Source organism: Otolemur garnettii, unplaced genomic scaffold (genome assembly GCF_000181295.1).
Source record: "Otolemur garnettii isolate 467f Iridium unplaced genomic scaffold, OtoGar3 scaffold00202, whole genome shotgun sequence".
NCBI lineage: Eukaryota > Metazoa > Chordata > Mammalia > Primates > Galagidae > Otolemur > Otolemur garnettii.
In genome coordinates, this window is record NW_003852597.1 from 800,249 (window position 1) to 820,346 (window position 20,098).

Sequence of the window (20,098 nt, forward strand, 5' to 3'; positions counted from 1 at the left end):
GGGACCACAGGCGCCCGCCACAACGCCCGGCTATTTTTTGGTTGCAGCCGTCATTGTTGTTTGGCAGGTCCGGGCTGGGGATTCGAACCTGCCACCATAGGTGTACGTGGCTGGCGCCTTAGCTGGTTGAGCTGTAGGCGCCGAGCCGATTCTCAACCTTTTTAAAGCTGCGGCCCTTTAATACAGTTCCTGTGGGTCACAACCCACAGGTTGAGAACTGCTAGGGGCATTCAACCTTTTGGCTTCTCTGCACCACATTGAGAGAAGAGTTGTGTTGGGCCACACATTAAATACACAAACACTAATGAAAGCTAATGAGCAGAAATAACAGGTCTGTGCATAATTTTTGTCATATCTGCTACCACAGATCAGGAAAAAGTCCTCACATAGTCCACTTGTGGCCAGTGGGCTGCAGGTAGGACAACCCTGCTTCCCCTTTTTACTAGGTACGATATCATATGATCAGCATGCCCCAAATCTGATGTTACTCACATTCTAGGGCATTACCTGAGACAAGAGCCAAAACCACCACCAACAAAAAAGTGCTTTCCCAAGCACTGGAGCTCTGGCCTCTTCACTTACATGCTGTCTACAAACGTACCCTGATTCTTTTCCTATCAAATCGACTCCTTTAATCTTTTCTACAGGTCCTTTCATCATCCTCATGGCTTGTCTCAACCATTTTTAAGTCTGCCAACATCTTTCTGATCCTTAAGTAAACAGGACAAATCACTCTGCTGGGAGACATGAACTCTCTGCCCTGCCTTGGCCTTCTGGAAGACACACTGATTGAACAGCAGACATGCAGTGGGGAGGCTGAGCTCCATTTCTCATGCCTGTGTGGAGAGAAACTGTGGAAGGTAATTGTAAAATTACTGCATTTGAGTTGGAACCACAGGGGCACGCAAGCCTTGGCTCACCTGGGCAGCCTTAAGAGTCTGCAGGGTCAGCTGCTGAGCTTTGGGGGATGCACAGGGCAGCAAAGCTATTAGACCTTTGTACACTTGATTCTGGTACTTGGGATTACCATGGACCAAAGAATCCAAGAGAACCTGGACTTCCTCCTGTGTCTCTTCTGACTTAGACTTTGCCAAAAATTCGGCTATAGATCGTACACCTGAGCAAAGAAGAGAAGGAATGCTAAGTAGGGAGGGATTTAGAAAAACAATCCTCACTCAAAATTACATGCTATGAATAGGATTAAGATCTCTTCAACCAAGCAAAAGTGAGGCTTGGTTCTCATGTTCTGTCTTGTTTACCTTATATCTAGGTGGCTGGAGGATTTTGTTTCAGCATAGGCATGGTGCAATCTGTGTTTTTTCTTCTTCTTTTTTTTTTTTTGAGACAGAGTTTCATTAAGTCGCCCTTGGTAGAGTTCTGTGGCAGAACAGCTCACAGCAACCTCAAACTCTTGGGCTTAAGCGATTCTCTTACCTTAGCCTCCCAAGTAGCTGGGACTACTGGCCCCCCCACCACAAAGCCCAGCGATTTTTTGGTTGCAGTTGTCATTGTTGCTTCACTGGTCTGGGCGGCCAACCTTGGTGCATGTGGCTGGCGCCCTAACCACTGTGCTACGGGTGCCAAGACAAGGTTCTTTTTTTTTTTTTTGAGACAGAGCCTTAAGCTGTCACCTGGGTAGAGTGTGGTGGTGTCACAGCTCACAGCAACCTCAAAATTGGCTAAGTGATTCTCTTGCCTCAGCCTCCCAAATAGCTGAAACTACAGGCATCTGCCACAACACCTGGCTATTTTTTGGTTGTAGTGGTCATTGTTGTTTGGCAGGCCTGGGATGAATTCGAACTCGCCAGCTCTGGTGTATGTGGCTGGTGCCTTAGCTGCTTGAACTACAGGCGCCGAGCCCTTTTTTTTTTTAAAGACAGAGTCTTACTCTGTTGCCCTGCCCTGGGTAGAGTGCTGTGGTGTCAGAGCTCACAGAAACCTCAAACTTCTGGGCTTAAGTGATCCTCCTGCCTCAGCCTCCCAAGTAGCTGGGACTACAGTTGTCCACCATAACACCTAGGTAATTTTTTTATTTTTAGTAGAGATGGGGTCTTGCTCTTGCTCAGGCTGGTCTTGAACTCATGAGCTCATGCAATCCACCCTCCTTGGTCTCTCAGAGTGCTAAGATTATAGGTATGAGCCACTGTGCCCATCAAGCAATTTGTGTTTTAAGATATAAAATGGTGCTGCCAAATGTACAAATAAAGTATTATTTATTTATTTATTTATTTGAGATAGTCTCACTTTGTCCCTCCCAGTAGAGTGCCCTGGCTCATAGCAGCCTCTAACTCTTGGGCTCAAGAGATTCTCTTGCCTCAGCCTCCTGAGTAGCAGGGACCACAGGCATCTGCCACTCCACCTGCTATATTTTTAGAGATGGGGGTCTCACTCTGGCTCAGGCTGGTCTTGAATTCATGAGTGCAGGTGATATGCCCACCTTGGCCTCCCAAAGTGCTGGGATTATAGGTGTGAGCCACTGTGCCCAACCCCTAGCATGCATTATTTTAGTGCTATGCAATAAACACTGTTTAGTGCTTAGCCATTTGCTAAATGTTTTCATGAACACTAACTTATTTAATTCCAGAAACCATACTAGAAGGAGGTGTTGGTCCCATTTTATGGATGAAGACACTGAGGTTCACAGAGGCCATGGAAGAGAACAAGAGAACTATGATGAAAGTGCAAGGGGGGAGACTACTTTGAAAAAGGGAGGTATGGAGGATGACATCTCTTTTCCATGCCTCAGTCAGAGCACCAGAGATTACTGGATTTCTACAATCACTAGACTATAATCTCTTCGAGGGCAGGGGCTGTATTTTATTCACCTTATTATCTCCTAGCATCTTAGCATATATGTAGCAGACAGTAGATATTCAAATTTTTTTTTTTTTTTGAGACAGAGTTTCACTTTATTACCCTTGGTAAAGTGCATAATAGCTCACAGAAACATCAAATTCTTGGGCTCAAGCAATCCTCTTGCCTCAGCCTCCCAAGTAGCTGGGACTACAGGCACCACAATGCCTGGCTGATATTCAATAATTTTATGTCAGTTTTATGCATAATTCAATTTCACAAAGGATTCTGGGCAATAGCTCAGTAAATCTTCCCCAAACGGGTGCGTGAAAGAGGATATATTTTAAAAGAAGTATTTTCTAGGCTTGGTGCCTGTGGCTCAAGCGGCTAAGGTGCCAGCCACATACACCTGAGCTGGTGGGTTCGAATCCAGCCCGGGTCCGCCAAGCAACAGTGATGGCTGCAACCAAAAAAATAGCTGGGTGTTGTGGTGGGCGCCTGTAGTCCCAGGTACTTGGGAGGCTGAGGCAAGAGACTCGCTTGAGCCCAGGAGTTGGAGGTTGCTGTGAGCTGTGATGGCATAGCACTCTACCCAAGGGGACAGCTTGAGGCCCTGTCTCAAAAAAAAGAAGGATTTTCTAGGGTGGTGCCTGTGGCTCAGTGGGTAGGGAGCTGGCCTCATATACTGAGGGTGGCAGGTTTGAACCTGGCCCCAGCCAAACTTCAACAAAAAATAAAAAATAGCCAGGTGTTGCCACGGCACTCTACCCAGGGTGATAGCTTGAGTCTCAAAAAAAAAAAAAAAACAAAACAACAAAAACAGCTCCTGTGGCTCAGTGAGTAGGGCGCCAGCCCCATATACCCAGGATGGTGGGTTCAAACCTGGCCCCAGCCAAACTGCAACAACAAAAAAAATAGCCAGGCATTGTGGTGGGTACCTGTAGTCCCAGCTACTTGGGAGGCTGAGGCAAGAGAATCACCTAAGCCCAGGAGTTGGAGGTTGCTGTGAGCTGTGTGACGCCACAGCACTCTACTGAGGGCGATAAAGTGAGACTCTGTCTCCACAAAAAAAAAAAAGAAGAAGACTTCCTAAAACCACCATGGAGAAATCTGAGCAAATGATGAATCAGGAAAATGATAAATCTAGGTCTTTCAGTGGCTGCATGGACAGGAGCACAAAATGCTTCCTGTGCAACCAGTTCTATGATGGTTTTTTCCTAGAGTAGGGGTAGATGCTGCCAGCCTTTCCCCAGACCCCTAGGGAGACATGGGAATCAACATCTTTTTTTTTTTTTAATTTCAAAATTATTTTCCTGCTTGGCACCTGTAGCTGAGCAGCTAGGGTGCCAGCCACATACGCTGGAGCTGGTGGGTTTGAGTCCAGCCTGGGCCTGCTGAACAACGATGACAACTACAACCAGAAAATGGAGAGGTGTTGTGGCAGACACCTGTAGTCCTGCTACTTGTGAGGCTGAGGCAAGAGAATCTCTACAGACCAGGTGTTTGAGGTTGCTATGAGCTGTGATGCTACGGCACTCTACCCATGGCAATATAGTGAGCCTCTGTCTCCAAAAAAAAAAAAAAAATTTCCCTCCCCTCCCCTCCCTCAAATCAACACCCTCGAAACACACAGTACCCACCATAGCTTTCACAAATGAGCTCCTTGTACTTCCTGCCAGAGTTTGCAATAGTCTGAAGCAGCTTGATGGATTCCTTCTTATCATCCTCCTTGATCTTCTCCAGCCCAAGTATTTCCAAGAGCGTTAGGACACCTCCAACCTCAAGAAATTCTATAAGGTACCGATTACTGTCTCCGGAGGGATAGAAGAGTAGAAATAAAACATTTGTCAAGTTCCTTGGCACCGAGCTAAGGGATCCCAGGGTCCTCGCTTCACATACTTTCCCCTCCTATATAGGAAATGCCCGTAGGTAAAGTGACACCACAGACTGGAAATTCTTCCTTCCAGCAGGAAATACTAAAAATAAATATAATGGAAATTTCTTGTTTTTGGCTTTCCAACATCTGTTCCCCTTTCTTCATCTAATGGAACCTCAATTGTTGCATAGGAGTCTTCCCTATGCTAATCATGGGCCATGAAAAACTCATGAGTTGACTTGGTGACAGAGTATGTCATCCTTCTGAGTGTACAAATTGATTTGGGGGTGAGTATGTGACTTAAACTGGTCCACTGAGGCTCAAAACCTGGGACTTTCTTGGGAAGTGGTGGAAAAGACATGCTGTCTTTCTAAGCTAGAAGGATGTGTGTGTCTAGAGCTCCTGAGGACCACAGCATGCAAAGGCTGATGAATAGGGAGAACAGACTGAGGAAAGAAGGAAAAGAGAGTGGGAGAGACCTAGCAGTGGTGACATTATTGGAGCCCCTGGATCTAGACAGGCCTGAAATATATATTTCTACCTTCTGGGTGTTTCAGTTGAGTGAGCCAATAATTTCCTTTCCCTGAGTCCAGAATGAGTTGGTTTTCTGTAATTTGCAACCAAGAGGGTGCTGACGAGTAAAGTGTCTATGGAGAACATGGGATGGAGGAGCCACTGGGGCAGGACCATGGCAGACACTTCTTCTCGGCCCATCCCAAGGGCTACTGGGCACCCACTGATAACTAAAATATATCGCCCCATGTGATGTGAATGTCAAAGACACCATGAGCCTGAGATGCCACTAAGACTCCAGAATCTCTTTAGAACAGAACTTACCTGCTTACGGCTGATAAGAAGATACCAATGGACTTTAGAAGCTTTTCTAAATCTGAGCCAGTCATATAGCTGTGTGATGAGTTAAAGAATGAGTTTCAGGTTGGTTTTTCACAAAGGAGCCAGATCCTTGGCCAGGCATGGTGGCTCACACCTATAAGCCCAGCACTCTGGGAGGCTGAGGTGGGTAGATTGCTTGAGATCAGGAGTTCAAGACCAGCCTGAGTAAGAGCCACACCCCATCTCTACTAAAAATAGACAAACAGGCAAGATGATTGCTTGAGCCCAAGAGCTTGAGGTGAGCTGTGATGCCAACGTGTTCTAGTCAGGGTGTCAGAGTGAGACTGTCTCCAAAAAAAAGGTGGGGGGGCAGCTCCTGTGGCTCAAAGGAGTAGGGCGCCGGCCCCATATGCCAGAGGTGGCAGGTTCAAACCCAGCCCTGGCCAAAAATTGCAAAAAAAAAAAAAGAAGGCAGATCCTATATCTGAATCTGATCCCTGGCATCACCTAGGGCCCAGGATTACCAAGCAGCCTTTTATCCTGAGAGGGGCCACTACTGAAGGGAAGTGGGAATATTCACAGTGGGGTGGGGGAAGATGGGGGTGATGGATTGCTCACTGTTCTCCAGAAAGCTCCTTGGGGGTAGTTTGGCCACCTTGACTCTGACAAGCTAAGGATCAAGGTTGCTGTGATGAATCAAGGTCCATGCAGAAAGCTGGGGCTTAGTTTCTCAAACCTCTCTAAGCTGTGCCCATTGCACCCTTGGTTTCCGTACAGTTGACTGCTTTGTGCCTCATTCTTAAACTTATCTAAAAGGACTTAGCTTCCTCGTTAATTCTCAATTTTGTTTTTGCTCAAAGTTTTACACTGGAGGTCACTATCCTAATGAAGAATTGGCTTCCTAATAAGAATTACAGGAGATGGTGGAAAAATTAAACTCTGATTTAAAACAACCTCATTATTTAATGTTATTTTTTTAATGTGAGCCTTTGCAAAAAGCTTCATTGTAATAAAGCACCCAGAGCACGCATCAGCTCAGATACAAGGTATGAAATCAAGCCACAACAGAAAAGGAACCAGTCAACAATTACTAGGCTCATAACACATCACAGGCTCTTAGAACACTTAAGAAATTAGCTGAAATTATTGCAGCTCATGGAGGATGACGGAGAGCTTCCAAGACTGATAAAGGCTAATGTAATGGGTTGGAGGTAATGGTGCTTTGTTTGGGGGGGCTGGTGTGAAGCAAATTATCTCTGCTGCACCCTGGTTCCCAGGATGCCAATAGAAGTAGAGACAGATTGGCTCATTAGGAAAGGCTCTTTACTGCAAAAATAGTGTTTGTTATGGAGCCAGGCTCCCCTGCCTGTTGCCGCCATAGCTGGGGGCCAGGCTGCAGCACACTCGGTGGTCTCTTTATTCCTACATCGTCCCTACTCTGCTCCCTTAACCCTAGACTCTGTTCCTGCCTCAGTGTATTCTCTTCCTTTTCATCAGTTGCCAGCTAGGCTGACCAACTTTTGTCATCTTCTTTTTCCTCCCTCCTAAGCTACTCTTGTTTTCATAATCACCCACTACATTTCTGGTCTATTATTTTCAGCAATTAGTTCCAGAAGGTTACCACAATATCAGCAGCAGCTAACAAGTACCAGCATTTGTTGTGTGCCAGGCACTGTGCTAACTGCTTTGCTTGCATTGTCTCAAATAATCCTCACTACAGCCTTTTCGTAGGTACTATTAGAATTTCCATTTACCATATGAGTAACATGAGATAACAATATCAGGCAGGTTAATGACCTGTCCAAGACCCCAGAGTAAACTGGTACAAATAGGATTTGAACCTAGGCGGTCCAACTCAGAGCCTGAGCTCTTACTCTCTGGCCTTTTGGCCTGTAGACAAATGGGGCTGTGTGGTGCGGCAGGTGGAGTTGTGGTCTCCCCTGTCAGCTGAGTAGGAGGTGCTGAAGTACAATGGATGGCTAGTGGCTTTGGGCCAGACACACCAGTTGAAACCTTATCTCTGCTGTTTACTAGTAAGTTACTCAACTTTTTCAAGGCTCATTTTTCTTTTCTTTCATTCTTTTTTTTTTTTTTTTTGAGACAGAGTCTCAAACTCACCTTCAGTAGAGTGCTGTGATGTCACAGCTCACAGCAACCTCAAACTCTAGGGCTTAAGCAATTCTCTTGCCTCAGCTTCCCAAGTAGCTGGGACTACAGGTGCCCGCCACAGTGCCCAGCTGTATTTTTGTTGCAGTTGTCATTGTCGATTAGTTGGCCAGGCCAGGTTCGAACCTACCAGCTTTGGTGTATGTGGCTGGTGATGTAACCACATACTATGGGCGCCGAGCCCAAGAATCATCTTTCTTCTCTATTTTTTTTTTCTTTTTTTTTAGGCAGAGTCTCACATTGTTGCCCTCAGAAGAGGGCCATAATATCATAACTCACAGCAACCTCAAACTCTTGGGCTCAAGCAATCCTCTTGCTTCAGCCTCCCAAGTAGCTGGGACTATAGGCACCCGCCACAACCCCCAGCTATTTTTTAGAGACAGGGTCTTGCTCTTGCTCAGGCTGGTCTCGAACTCCTGAGCTCAAGCAATCCACCCACCTTGGCCTCCCAAAGTGCTAGGATTATAGCTGTGAGCCATGGTGCCTGGCCCTCATCTTTCTCATCTATAAAATAGGCTAATACCTATTAATACTCCTCTATGAGGCTGCTATGAAATAATATTTGTACAGAACACGGTTCAATGCCTAAATACAAAAAGACTCAATAAATGGTGATGAATAAGTTTGTCATTATAATATGTAAATCCTCGACTTTACTCATTTATTCTGAAAGTTCAGGGTTGAAAAAGGGTTTATGTAGGATTGTGCAGTAGTCAATTTTGCAAAAGATAATTGAGGTTTTTTTCCCCTCCCAGACCCACCATAAGAGGAGGCCCAGGGAGAAGTGGGATCACTAATTCAAAATACTTTAGCCAATCTATTTTCTCCATTGTATGACAAACTCATAAGAATTCTGGAAATTATGAGTAATCCTAGGTATAGAAACGAAATCTACAACGGTGTATTAAAAGCATGGCTCGTTCCCAAATATGCAAGAATAACATTTACACTTTTCCTTCCAACACTTATTGATTGGCTTTGCAGAAATAAAGTTTTAAAAGAAAAAAAAAGCATGGCTCGTTCAGCCATTCAGTAAGCACTGAGTGAGTGCCCGCTAAATGGTGGGCACTACATCTGGCGCTGGAGAGATGGAGAAGAATGATACAATGCCTAACGCAGCAAGTGTAATGACCAAGCAAAAAAAAGAAATCCTCAGAAACACTAACATTTGTAGGTGGGACAGATCCTGTAATAATGACTGAGAAACAGGAGTGGAAGAAGGTAGAAGAGAGGATAGCTTGAGAAGCAGCAGCAGAACAGCAGGGCTGGGACCAGGGTCAGGTGAGGGAGGGAGGGAGGCACGTGCTTTGAGGCTGAAATTTAAAGGGGCACCAAAAAATTCAGTACTCCAGTTGTGCTTCAATGCACTATCTAAAGGAATCAAATTAATATAAAAAGCCATAGTGAATAAAATATCAAAGTTTGGCTTATTTTTTTTTTTTTTAGACAGAGTCTCACTTTGCTCAGGCCAGAGTGTCATGGTGTCATAGCTCACAGCAACCTCTAACTCTTGGGCTCAAGAGATCCTCTTGCTTTATCCTCCCCAGTAGCTAGGACTACAGGTGCCTGCCACAATGCCTAGCTAGTTTTTCTATTTTTGATGGAGATGGGGTCTCATTCTTGCTCAGGCTGGTCCTTTTTTTTGAGACAGAATCTTACTTTGTCATACTTGGTAGAGTGCTGTGACATCAAGGCTTACAGCAACGTCAAACTCTTGGGCTCAAGCGATTCTCTTGCCTCAGCCTCCCCAGTAGCTGGGACTACAGGCGCCCGCCACTATGCCCAGCTATTTTTAGAGATGAGTTCTTGCTCTTGTTCAGGCTGGTTTCAAACCCATGAGCTCAGGCAATCCACTCACCTCCCAGAGTGCTAAGATTACATGCATGAGCCACCATGCCCAGCCTCTCAGGCTGGTGTTGAACTCCTGAGTTCAAGCAATCCACCCCCTTCAACCTCCCAGAATGCTAGGATTACAGGCTCAAGTCACCATGCCTGGCCAGGCCAATATCACAGTTTTTTTTTTTTTTTTTTTTTAGACGGAGCCTCAGGCTATCCCCCTGGGTAGAGTGCCATGGCATCACAGCTCACAGCAACCTCCAACTCCTGGGCTCAAGCGAGTCTCCTGCCTCAGCCTCCCAAGTAGCTGGGACTACAGGCGCCCGCCACAACGCCCGGCTATTTTTTGGTTGCAGCCATCATTATTGTTTGGTGGGCCTGGGCTGGGGATTCGAACCCGCCACCTTAGGTGTATGTGGCTGGCACCTTAGGTGCTTGAGCCACAGGCGCCGAGCCAGTATCACAGTTTTAAATAAAGACAGGATCTTAACCTGTGCCTCTGCCTCATTCACCTCACCCTGTGTCAAATGAGAAATGTCAAATGAGATGAGTAAGGAAAGGGGAATTCTAGATTTGGCTATGAAGAGGTTACTAACAAGCTTGGTGAGATTAATGTCATGAATCATGGAGCCAGGAGTCAGGTTATAGTCCACTGATCTGTGGACTACTGATACCAGAGTCACCCAGGGCCCCACCTGAGTCTACTGAATCAGACCCTTGGGGTGGGGGTGGGGAGGTAGACTGGTAATTAAAATTTTGAACCTTTTTTAGGTACCACAGTATCTGAGAAGAGAACATAAGGTTCAACCTCAACCTGTATTCAGTAGTATTTCCTATGGCCTGTGGTTATAGGCCTGAGTTTGAATAATAACTTTATCAATGACTTTAAGTGTAAGAAAAACAGAGCTGTGTTTACTTAAAAATTTTTAGTCCTGCCCAGGGGCAGACTCTCTGGTTCAGTCATTCCTTTTCTCAGCAAACTTGTGCCAGACATTGCGTTCAGTGTTAGAAATACCGAGATGAGTAGAACAGGTACAATTCTTGCCCTTGTAGATCCTACAATCCAGTGGGGGAGGAGAAATATTAAGCAAGTAACAGCAGTGAAATGTTATGACTACTAAGATGTGGGAAGTGCTATGAGTGAGAAGATGTAACAAGGGGACCTAAGCTAGTCTGGGGCTCAGAAATGGGCTTCCTGAGAAAGTGATGTATAAATTGAGACCTGAATAGAATAGAGTAGAATAGAACAGAAGAGAAGTTAGCCAAACAAGGATGGGGTTTAGAGAAAGGGAAGAGGGCTTAAGCAAAGGAAATATACAATAAGAGGGTCTGAGACGAAGCCATAGAGGGCTGTGGGCACACAGAGCAGGACTGTCATCAAGTCCACTCATAACATGAACCAAGGTGATGACCGTGATGGTGATCAAATCTGTCTTCAGTCCTAATTTGTCTCCAGGGATCCTGAGCCCAGGCACCTCAAACTCAACAAGTTCCAGAACAAACTTGCTCCTCTTCTTGTCTTCTCTTCCCCCATAGTGGCACCTATTCCCCTAGTTTACTAAGCTGGACAGGCAAGACTCATCCCGTGGCATATGAGTGGAGCTAGTATAAGCAGTCCCTGAGTCAGAAACATCTGACTGACATATGACTTGCACTTATGAACAGGTAATAGGTAAATATACCTGTTCCAACTTACAGACAAATTCAACTTAGGGACAAACCTGCAGAACCTATGTCATTGTAACCTGAGAACTGTCTATAGCTGGATATGTAGGTATGGAACTCATATTCCAGAGGGAAATTTGGGCAGGGATACACATTTGAGAGTCCTCAAACTGGAGTAGTATTGACATCATGACAATGATTAGTCACTCAGGGAAAATCTGAGAGTGAGCAGAGAAGAGGGAAGTAGAACACTGAGATTTAAGGGATGGCTGAAGAAGAAAAGAAATGCATGGATAGAAAGGAGAAAATCAAGAGATTTGGTATCAGAAAAACCAAGGGAAGAGTGTTTTGGGATGTGGGAAGATTGATTGACAAATGCCATTGAGAGGTCACATATAAGGACTGAAGTCACTGGGTTTTACAACTAGAAGGACATTAGTAACCTTAGCAACACTCACCTCAATGGGAAGGGAGGACTGCAGTGAGTGGAGCCAGGGAGGGTCAACAACCTTTTCAGAAAGCTTCATAGGCTGAGTGTGGTGGCTCAGACTTGTAATCACAGCACTTTGGTAGGTTGAGGTGGGAGGATCACTTGAGCTCAGAAGTTCAAGACCAGCTTGGGCAACATAGTGAGACTTTTGTCATTAAAAAACAAAGCACTATGGGCTCGGCGCCTATGGCTCAACCGGCTAAGGCGCCAGCCACGTACACCTAAGGTGGCGGGTTCGAATCCCCAGCCCGGACCCGCCAAACAACAATGACGGCTGCAACCAAAAAATGGCCGGGCGTTGTGGCGGGCGCCTGTGGTCCCAGCTACTTGGGAGGCGGAGGCAGGAGACTCGCTTGAGCCCAGGAGTTGGAGGTTGCTGTGAGCTGTAATGCCACGGCACTCTGCCCAGGGGGACAGCTTGAGGCTCTGTCTCAAAAAAAAAAAAAAAAAAAAAAAAAAAAAAAAAAACAAAGCACTATGAAGGGCAGAAGCTGGGTGGAATGTAGGTGTGAGGTAGGGATTTAATTTTACTTTTTAAGGTCGAGGAGATTTTGACAATATATAAATGCTGACGAGATAAGCTAGTAACAAGAGGCAAAGGTGAAAGCTATAGGAGAGAAAGAATAGGGAGATGGGAGGGAGTCAAGTGTGGTAGAAACGGAGGATCAGCCCTAGACAGAAGGGAATACTTGCTTCAACTTTCATGGAGCAAAAGAACGTAGGGGTGAGAATGAAGATAAAATTATAGGTTAAGGTTGGGAAGACAGGAAGTTGAGGGAGTTCTTGATTTTTGGAATGATATTTTTATCACTAGATGTCCTGTTCTAAAATGTTAGAGCAAATCAAGAGAAAACTTCAACAATCTTCTCTCGTTTTCCCTTTTGAAGGTTGCCTAATTTTTTTCTTTTCTTTTAAGGAAAACATGAAACAAAGTTTATTGAGGAAGAGAAAGGTAGCTTTACAGAGTAAGAGCAAGCTATAGGCTTACAGAGCAAGATGCATTTGCCATAGACAGAGAATGGGCCTCCACTGCCAGGGCAAGTAGGCAAAGAGGCCCCTAAGTTTTCCTGTTTAGCAAAGGATACGTTATTCTAAGTGAGGTAGTCAAGCGTACCAGGAACAAGCTGGCTCCCTGGGAAAACTCCTGCTCCAGTTCAGGGGCAGTCTTGCCTTGGTTGTTTTCAATGAAATACTTGAGGATGTGATTCCTGGCGATTTTGCCAGCATTGTCCCATTCCTGTAAAAAACTTAAGAGCCTGCTAATTGCTGCCTGCTCTTTTATAGAAGTCATGATCAATCAGTCTTGAAGTTGGCTACAGAGAGAGGGAAAACAGGCAGGTTACTAGAATGTTTAGAATCATGCGAGTCCATTACTTTGTGGGTTTTGCTTTTCCAGCAATCAGCTGGAAGCAGGGGGATCCTCTATTACACCACAGGTATAGTTACAGCAGGTATAATGGAATTAAGAACACCAAGGTGCTAACTGTCTACTCCTTATGAGCTGAAATTTTAGCTCATTGCTTCTCTGCTGATGCTAGCAAGCAGAAGACCCAGGATCCAGCTGAGATGAAGATACTTGCTAAAAATTTGGGTCTCTTTAATGGCTTATGTCACACAGAGTCAGCAATTTGGTGTCTTAAGAGACCTGGCCCCCCTCTTATGCTGATCAGCTAAGGTAAAGTGTTCCTTAACCTTGTACCTTGGGCTTTTATACTAACTCTTAAAAACAACTTAAAAAAAGTGGGAGGAAAAAGTTCCCATTCCGTAGTTGGATTAATGGGCTGTGGTTTGTAGGAGTCTGTGTCCTTGGGAGAATGTTTTCAGTGGGGGAGGGAAGGTTTAAAATAAACCCGTTTTCCAAAAATAGTTGTGATTGAAAGTGTTATTATCCATAACAAATGTTAGTGCTGATGGGAGAGAGGCATGTGAGATTCTTTTGTCTAACAGACAAGTGAAAGTCATATTTCACATTACCATGGGGTTTTCTGTGATTTACAGAATATTTGTGAAACATTACTTGCAGGGGCCATGATTGATATGGAGAGAACAGCTTGTGTGTAGGGGAGATGTGTATTTCACGAAGACTGTTCAACATGAAATTTACAGTCCCATAAAGTGCTTCTACATCTTCGCCAGAGATCTAGTTAAAAGGACTTTACAGTCTGAAACATCCTAAAATTGATTCTAAATTAACGTTTCCTCACATGTATTAGAGATATTGATGGGGCCCAGCTATCAGAATTTTATTAGGAAGCAATAATCTCAGGCATACTGAGACAGACACACATACACACCAACCTCCACCACTCCCCAGAGGACACGGGGTATGTGCTCCCAGGAAGGGCGTCCACGTAAACCTCTGCAATTAGAGAGTCATGAAATCCAGCCAGCCTTAAGAACCAGGTGAGTAATTGTGGACCAACCTAAAAATGACCAGAACCTTTCATGGGATCATCCGTCAATCACTGTGAATGCCACTAGAGTCATAAGTCTGTGAATAACTTTCAGAGCCTGTGGCTCCCTTCAACAGCCAAACTGGCCTCAAGAAAATGGGGATGAATGGCTGTTCCAGACCCCAAGGAGGAAGGGTGGAGACATCATCACTAGCTTTTATCAGGCAGGAAAGTACCCTGTGCTACTGCCCTGGCTTGGATGGGCCCTTTCTAGTATCAAAACTCAAAGTGCTCTCAGGGATACACCCAGTAATTTCAGGACACTGGGGTGGGAAGCTCTAAGAAGAACACGCCATGTTAGGGCCCCTCAGGGTTTCCTTGGGTCTTGGTCTTCTATCTTCTCTTCCTGAAACAGGAAAAGAAAAACCAACACATGACAGCTGTAAAGTTCATAGCCACATAGCTCTAAATCTTAAATGTGTAATGAAGTCCCATCATGTGGCTCTGTATAAGTATTATGGGAGATGGAGATACGAATATGGCAAAGAGCTCCCCATCTGCGGTAGAATGGAAAGACATGAGATTTGGGCTCAGACTGGGTTCAAGGCTCAGTTCTGCACTTGCAATTGTGTAAAAAATCAAACGGTAATAGAACCTGCCTCACCCCTTGCCGCCCTCCAGTCTCTCTCCACAGAGGCAGCGACTTTCAACTCTTTGGGCTATTTCTTCTGGGGTTTATCATCATATTTCTAAATAATGAGCTTATACTATTTGCTATGGGCTGAATCCTGTCTCCTCCAATTTCATATGTTGAAGTCCTAACCACCATACCTCAGAAGGTGACCAAATTTGGGAATTATTTCCTTATTTTCTTTAAAAAAGAAATTAAGGGTCATCAGGGTGGGCATTTACCCAATATGACTGCTGTCCTTATAAGGAGAAGAGATTAGGCCACAGATACACACAGAGGCATAGTGGAATTAAGCTGTCTCACTGGAGTAGAAAGCCAAGGAGAGAGGCCTAGAAAGGAACCAACCACACGACACCTTTTTTTTTTTTTTGCAGTTTTTGGCCGAGGCTGGGTTTGAACCCGCCAGCTTCAGCATATGGGGCCGGCACCTTACTCCTTTGAGCCACAGGCGCCGCCCCATACAATACCTTGATCTCAGCCTTCCACCCTCCAGAGTTGAGAGAGAATGAATCTCTGTTGCTTAAGGCATCCAGGCTGTGGTACTTTGTTATGGGAGCCTTAGCAAACTAATACACTGTTACTTGATTTATTAATTTTAGACAATATTTATGTATTTATCATTCTGGCAGTTAAGGAATTAGTTCTCTTGCACCACTCTCTATTTCCCATACTTCCCCCTCAACCCTGCACCAGCCTCGTAATATAGTTTCCCACAATTACAGTTAAATCAATAGTGTTTACATTATTGACCAAGTAAATAAACTCTTCACTTAGGTAGTATATGATTGTTACATTTCCTTTTCTTAGAACTGGTTTTACCTGGAGTTAATAATTGTCATTTCTCTTTTCAATTGTTTAGTTCGAGGTAGCTACAGCTATTTGTTCCAAGTGGTCCAAACACGTAGCAGTAAGTTTTCTAATGGTTCAACCCATAACTGATCAGTTCCATCTTTTCCCACAGATCTGTTTTTGTACTTCAGTTTGGATTGACTACTTAGTGCTGCTCACTAAGCCTAGAACACAAATGTCATGGAATTCCCTTTGGCCATGCTTCTTGGCTAGAAGCCCATTTCCTGGACCCCACATCTTCCTTCTTCTTTTATCCCCTTGTTTGGTTGAAGCACATTCTTTAGTAGCTTCCTAAGACATGAGTACTTTTTGTATGTGTGGGTGTATATCTTGGAAAGTCTGAAAATATAGTTGCTTTTCTTTTTGAGATAGAGTCACACTCCGTCACCCTAAGTAGAGTGCCCATGGCATCATCATAGCTCAACCTCAAACTCTTGGGTTCAAGTGATCTTCTTGCCTCAGTTTTTCTATTTTTTAGTAGAGACGGGGTCTTGCTCTTGCTTAGGGTGGTCTTGAACTACTGAGATCAAGCAATCCACCTGACTTAGCTTCCCAGAGTGCTAGGATTACAAGTGTGAGCACCGTGCCCGGTTGAAAAAATATATATATACATAATTTATATATTTTTATATATTTATTTTATTTATATATATTTATATAAATTTATGAATATATATTTTTATATATATATTTTTTTGAGACAGAGTCTCATTATGTCACCCTCAGTAAAGTGTTGTGGTGTCACAGCTTATAGCAACCTCAAATTCCTGGGCTTAAGCGATTCTCTTGCCTCAGTCTCCCAAGTAGCTGGGACTATAGCTACCCATCACAACGCCAGCTATTTTTTTTTGTTGTAGTTGTCATTGTTGTTTTTAGCAGGCCTAGGCTGGGTTCAAACCTGCCAGCCCTGGTGTATATGGTTGGCGCCCTACCCACAGAGCTATGGCGCCACCCTGAAAATATAATTTTTTTTTTTTTTTGTAGAGACAGAGTCTCACTTTATTGCCCTCAGTAGAGTCTTGTGGCGTCACAGCTCACAGCAACCTCCAACTCTTGGGCTTAAGCGATTCTCTTGCCTCAGCCTCCCAAGTAGCTGGGACTACAGGTGTCTGCCAGAACGCCTGGCTATTTTTTTGTGGCAGTTTGGCTGGGGCTGGGTTTGAACCCACCACCTTTAGCATATGGGGCCAGTGCCCTACCCACTGAACCACAGGCGCCGCCCTGAAAATACAGTTGTTTTTTTTTGCAGTTTTTGGCCGGGGCTGGGTTGCCACCTCCAGTACACGGGGCCAGCGCCCTACTCCTTTGAGCCACAGGTGCCGCCCTGAAAATATAGTTTTTGACCTCATGTCAGGTTAACTGGGGAAGCTTTTTTTTTTTTTTTTTTTTGCAGTTTTTTTGGCCAGGGCTGGGTTTGAACCCTCCACCTCCGGCATATGGGGCCAGCACCCTACCCTTTGAGCCACAGGCACCGCCCTGGAAGCTTATTTCTGACCTTAGATTGTGCCTCCCCGGTTTCTGTTGTGGAGGAGAAGTCTGATGTCATTCTGATTCCTGTAGCTTTATCTGTAGCTTGTTTCTTCACTCTTGATGGTCTTAAAACCTCTTCTGAAATTGTATGATGCGGTGCCTTGGTGTAGGTCTTTTTTCACTTATTAGGTCCTTAGTGGGCTTTTTAATTATTATTATTATTATTATTTTTGAGACAGAGCCTCAAGCTGTCACCCTGGGTAGAGTGCCATGGCATCACAGCTCACAGCAACCTCCAACTGCTGGGCTCAAGCAAGTCTTCTGCCTCAGCCTCCCAAGTAGCTGGGACCACAGGCGCCCACCACAACACCTGGCTATTTTTGGTTGCAGCTGTCATTGTTGTTTGGCAGGCCCGGGATGGATTTGAACCCGCCACCTTAGGTGTATGTGGCTGGTGCCTTGGCCGCTTGAGCCACAGGTGCTGAGCCCAGTGGGCTTTTTTAATCAGCTGCTATCTCTTTCAATATCTGGAAATTTCTTTATTAGACAAATAGTTTTTCCACTGGGGAATTCATAAATGTCAGTTACTGGAGGATTTTTTCTTCTCCTTCTTCAGAGTCTCCCAGAAACACTTTTTTTTTTTTTCCCCAAAAATACTTTTTTGCTTTCCCAGGGAAGGTATAAGGGTGGGAATGATAAATTCCTAAGCTGGGAGTTGGGTGGGGGAAGACGCTGGTGCAAAGTAATATGCAGACCTTCCTTTCATCAGTTTTCCACCTTTGTCTCATCCCTGCCCTCCAAACTAACCCCGAGATCCCTGAGTATGGAGGCTTTCAGAGCCCTCTTCTTGTAGCAAAGGCATCGAGAGTAGTTGCTTAGTTGAGAGAGATCTGGAGTGGGGTGAAGTGCTCTGCCCACAGATGTAAGTTAATCCCTCTGTGTTCGGTTCCACCTCTCATTTCTGACCTTCACTGGGAACTTGCACTTCCAAGTATTAAGCCTCTTAGAGGTTAAACTGGCTGACTTAAATGGCTGCCTTCTTGCTGGTAATCTTTCCTTGGCATTTAGCTGACATTGTCCTTTGCTTCAAGCCAGTTAACATTCCCCCACCTGCCTTCAACCTTCCAAATATTTGTTGAATTTTTTCATTTGCTATTGCCTCCTTTAAACTTTTGTGATTTCATGCCTTTTTATATTCCTTTAGTGTTATGTTGCTGAGGTTTTGAAATCCTCTTAAGGTCCTCAAGAGGTAGTTATTACCTACAATTTTCAGATGAAGAAACCAAGGTTTAAAGGGGTTTGCCCACTTATTGAAGCTAAAAAGGGGTAGAAGTGGGACTTGAACTCAGATTTGTACATAACTTCAAAGTCCAGGTTTTTTCCCATTAAGCACTGATCCTGTCACCTCCTGTGCTCCAAAATGTCACCAACAACTTCTTGCTGTCAAAATTTGGTGGCTGGGGAGGGTGGAGGAGGAGAACGGGAAAAGAAAAACAAAAAAGAAAGAAAGAAGAAAAAAAATTGGTGGCTGGCTGGGCACGGTGGCTCGCACCTGTAATCCTAGCACTCTGGGAGGCCAAGACAGGTGGATTGCCTGAGTTCAGGGGTTTGAGACCAGCCTGAGCAAAGGGAGACCTCATCTCTACTAAAAAAAATAAAAAGAATAAAAAATAAAATAAAAAAATAGAAAAATGGGCTCGGCGCCTGTGGCTCAAGTGGCTAAGGTGCCAGCCACATACACCTAAGGTGGCAAGTTCGAATCCAGCCCAGCCCACCAAAACAACAATGCTGGCTCCAACTAAAAAAAAAAAAAAAATTACCGAGTGTTGTGGTGGGCGCCTGTGGTCCCAGCTACTTAGGAGGCAGAGGCAGGAGACTTGCTTGAGCCTGGGAGTTGGAGGTTGCTGTGAGCTGTGATGACACTGCACTCTACCCAGGGGGACAGCTTGAGGCTCTGTCTCAAAAAAAAAAAAATAGAAAAATGATCTGGGCATTGTGGTGGGTGCCTATAGTCCCAGCTACTCAGGAGGCTAAGGCAAGAGGAGGGCTTGAGCCCAAGTATTTGAGGTTGCTGTCATCTATGACGCCATGGCACTCTACCGAGGGTGACAAAGTAAGACTCTGTGTCTTAAAAAAAAAAAAAAAAGGAAAGAAAAACACAAAAAATTCAGTGGTGCCAGCAGTCCCTCCCTGATGAACTATGAGTGACTCTCTTTTCAGAATTCCTTTCCTAACCCCATCTCCCTGGTTCTATTCCTCTGGATTTTCCCTCAGGTGCTTTGCAGGTCCTTTTCCTGTTCTCAGTTCTCGTGCTTTGTAATCTCCCTGGCAAACTCCTTGACCCCATCACTTCAAATTATATTGATAGGCTTAGGAATCTGACTCCTCACACTGGGCCTCTTGCCTGAGCCCCAGATCCACCCATGTACTTAAACGACCAGTGGATGCCTTCCTGGTATGTCTCACGGGCTCCTTGAGTCTACAGATCCAACTGAACTCATCAACTCCTCACACCTTCCTCTCCCTGTGGTGGTCCTGCTTCCATGCTTGGGTCCCCACCCTCCTAGTCACTCAAGAGCTACCTTTGATTCTTCTGTCTTATCCTCCTTACCTGAACTGTTGTCAGGTTCTGCCAGTTATACCTCCTAACCCTGCCCCGGATCAGTCACTGCCACTGCCACTATTTTAGTTTTACACCTTCTTCTCTCATAGGATAACTGGTCTTTGGCCTTACCCTAAACAAGTGATTGAGATTTTTTTAAGTACAAGCCTGACAAATTTCCCAGCTTAAAACTCTTCAGTGGTTCCGTTACACCCAAGATAAAAGTCTGAAACACTGCAGCCCAAAGAACTTTTAGCTAAATTCTGTCTCAGCCAAACTTGACATTCTGCCCCACCCCTTGCCTCCACCCTACATCACTGCTTCTAGCAGGAGGCCAGAGGAGGCTGCCTGCTGTCCCCACACTTCACAGCCATTCTCTGTGTTCCCCACAGCTATGTCTTTTTTCTTTTCTTCTTTTTTTTTTTTTTTTTTT

At 44.9% G+C, this 20,098-nt stretch overlaps 1 protein-coding gene across 1 annotated transcript in view; it reads right to left on the minus strand.

Moving 5' to 3' along the window:
* The window catches only part of CUNH1orf228 (chromosome unknown C1orf228 homolog), a 65,961-nt gene that overhangs the window by 33,642 nt on the left and 12,221 nt on the right, over positions 1 to 20,098 (minus strand). The window contains exons 2-5 of the mRNA XM_003801195.3: positions 12,746 to 12,973; positions 5,507 to 5,575; positions 4,434 to 4,600; positions 921 to 1,117 (exon numbers count right to left, since the gene is read on the minus strand). Coding sequence (XP_003801243.1) covers positions 921 to 1,117; positions 4,434 to 4,600; positions 5,507 to 5,575; positions 12,746 to 12,951 — 639 coding nt within the window. The 5' untranslated portion in view covers positions 12,952 to 12,973. The remainder of the gene's footprint in view (positions 1 to 920; positions 1,118 to 4,433; positions 4,601 to 5,506; positions 5,576 to 12,745; positions 12,974 to 20,098) is intronic.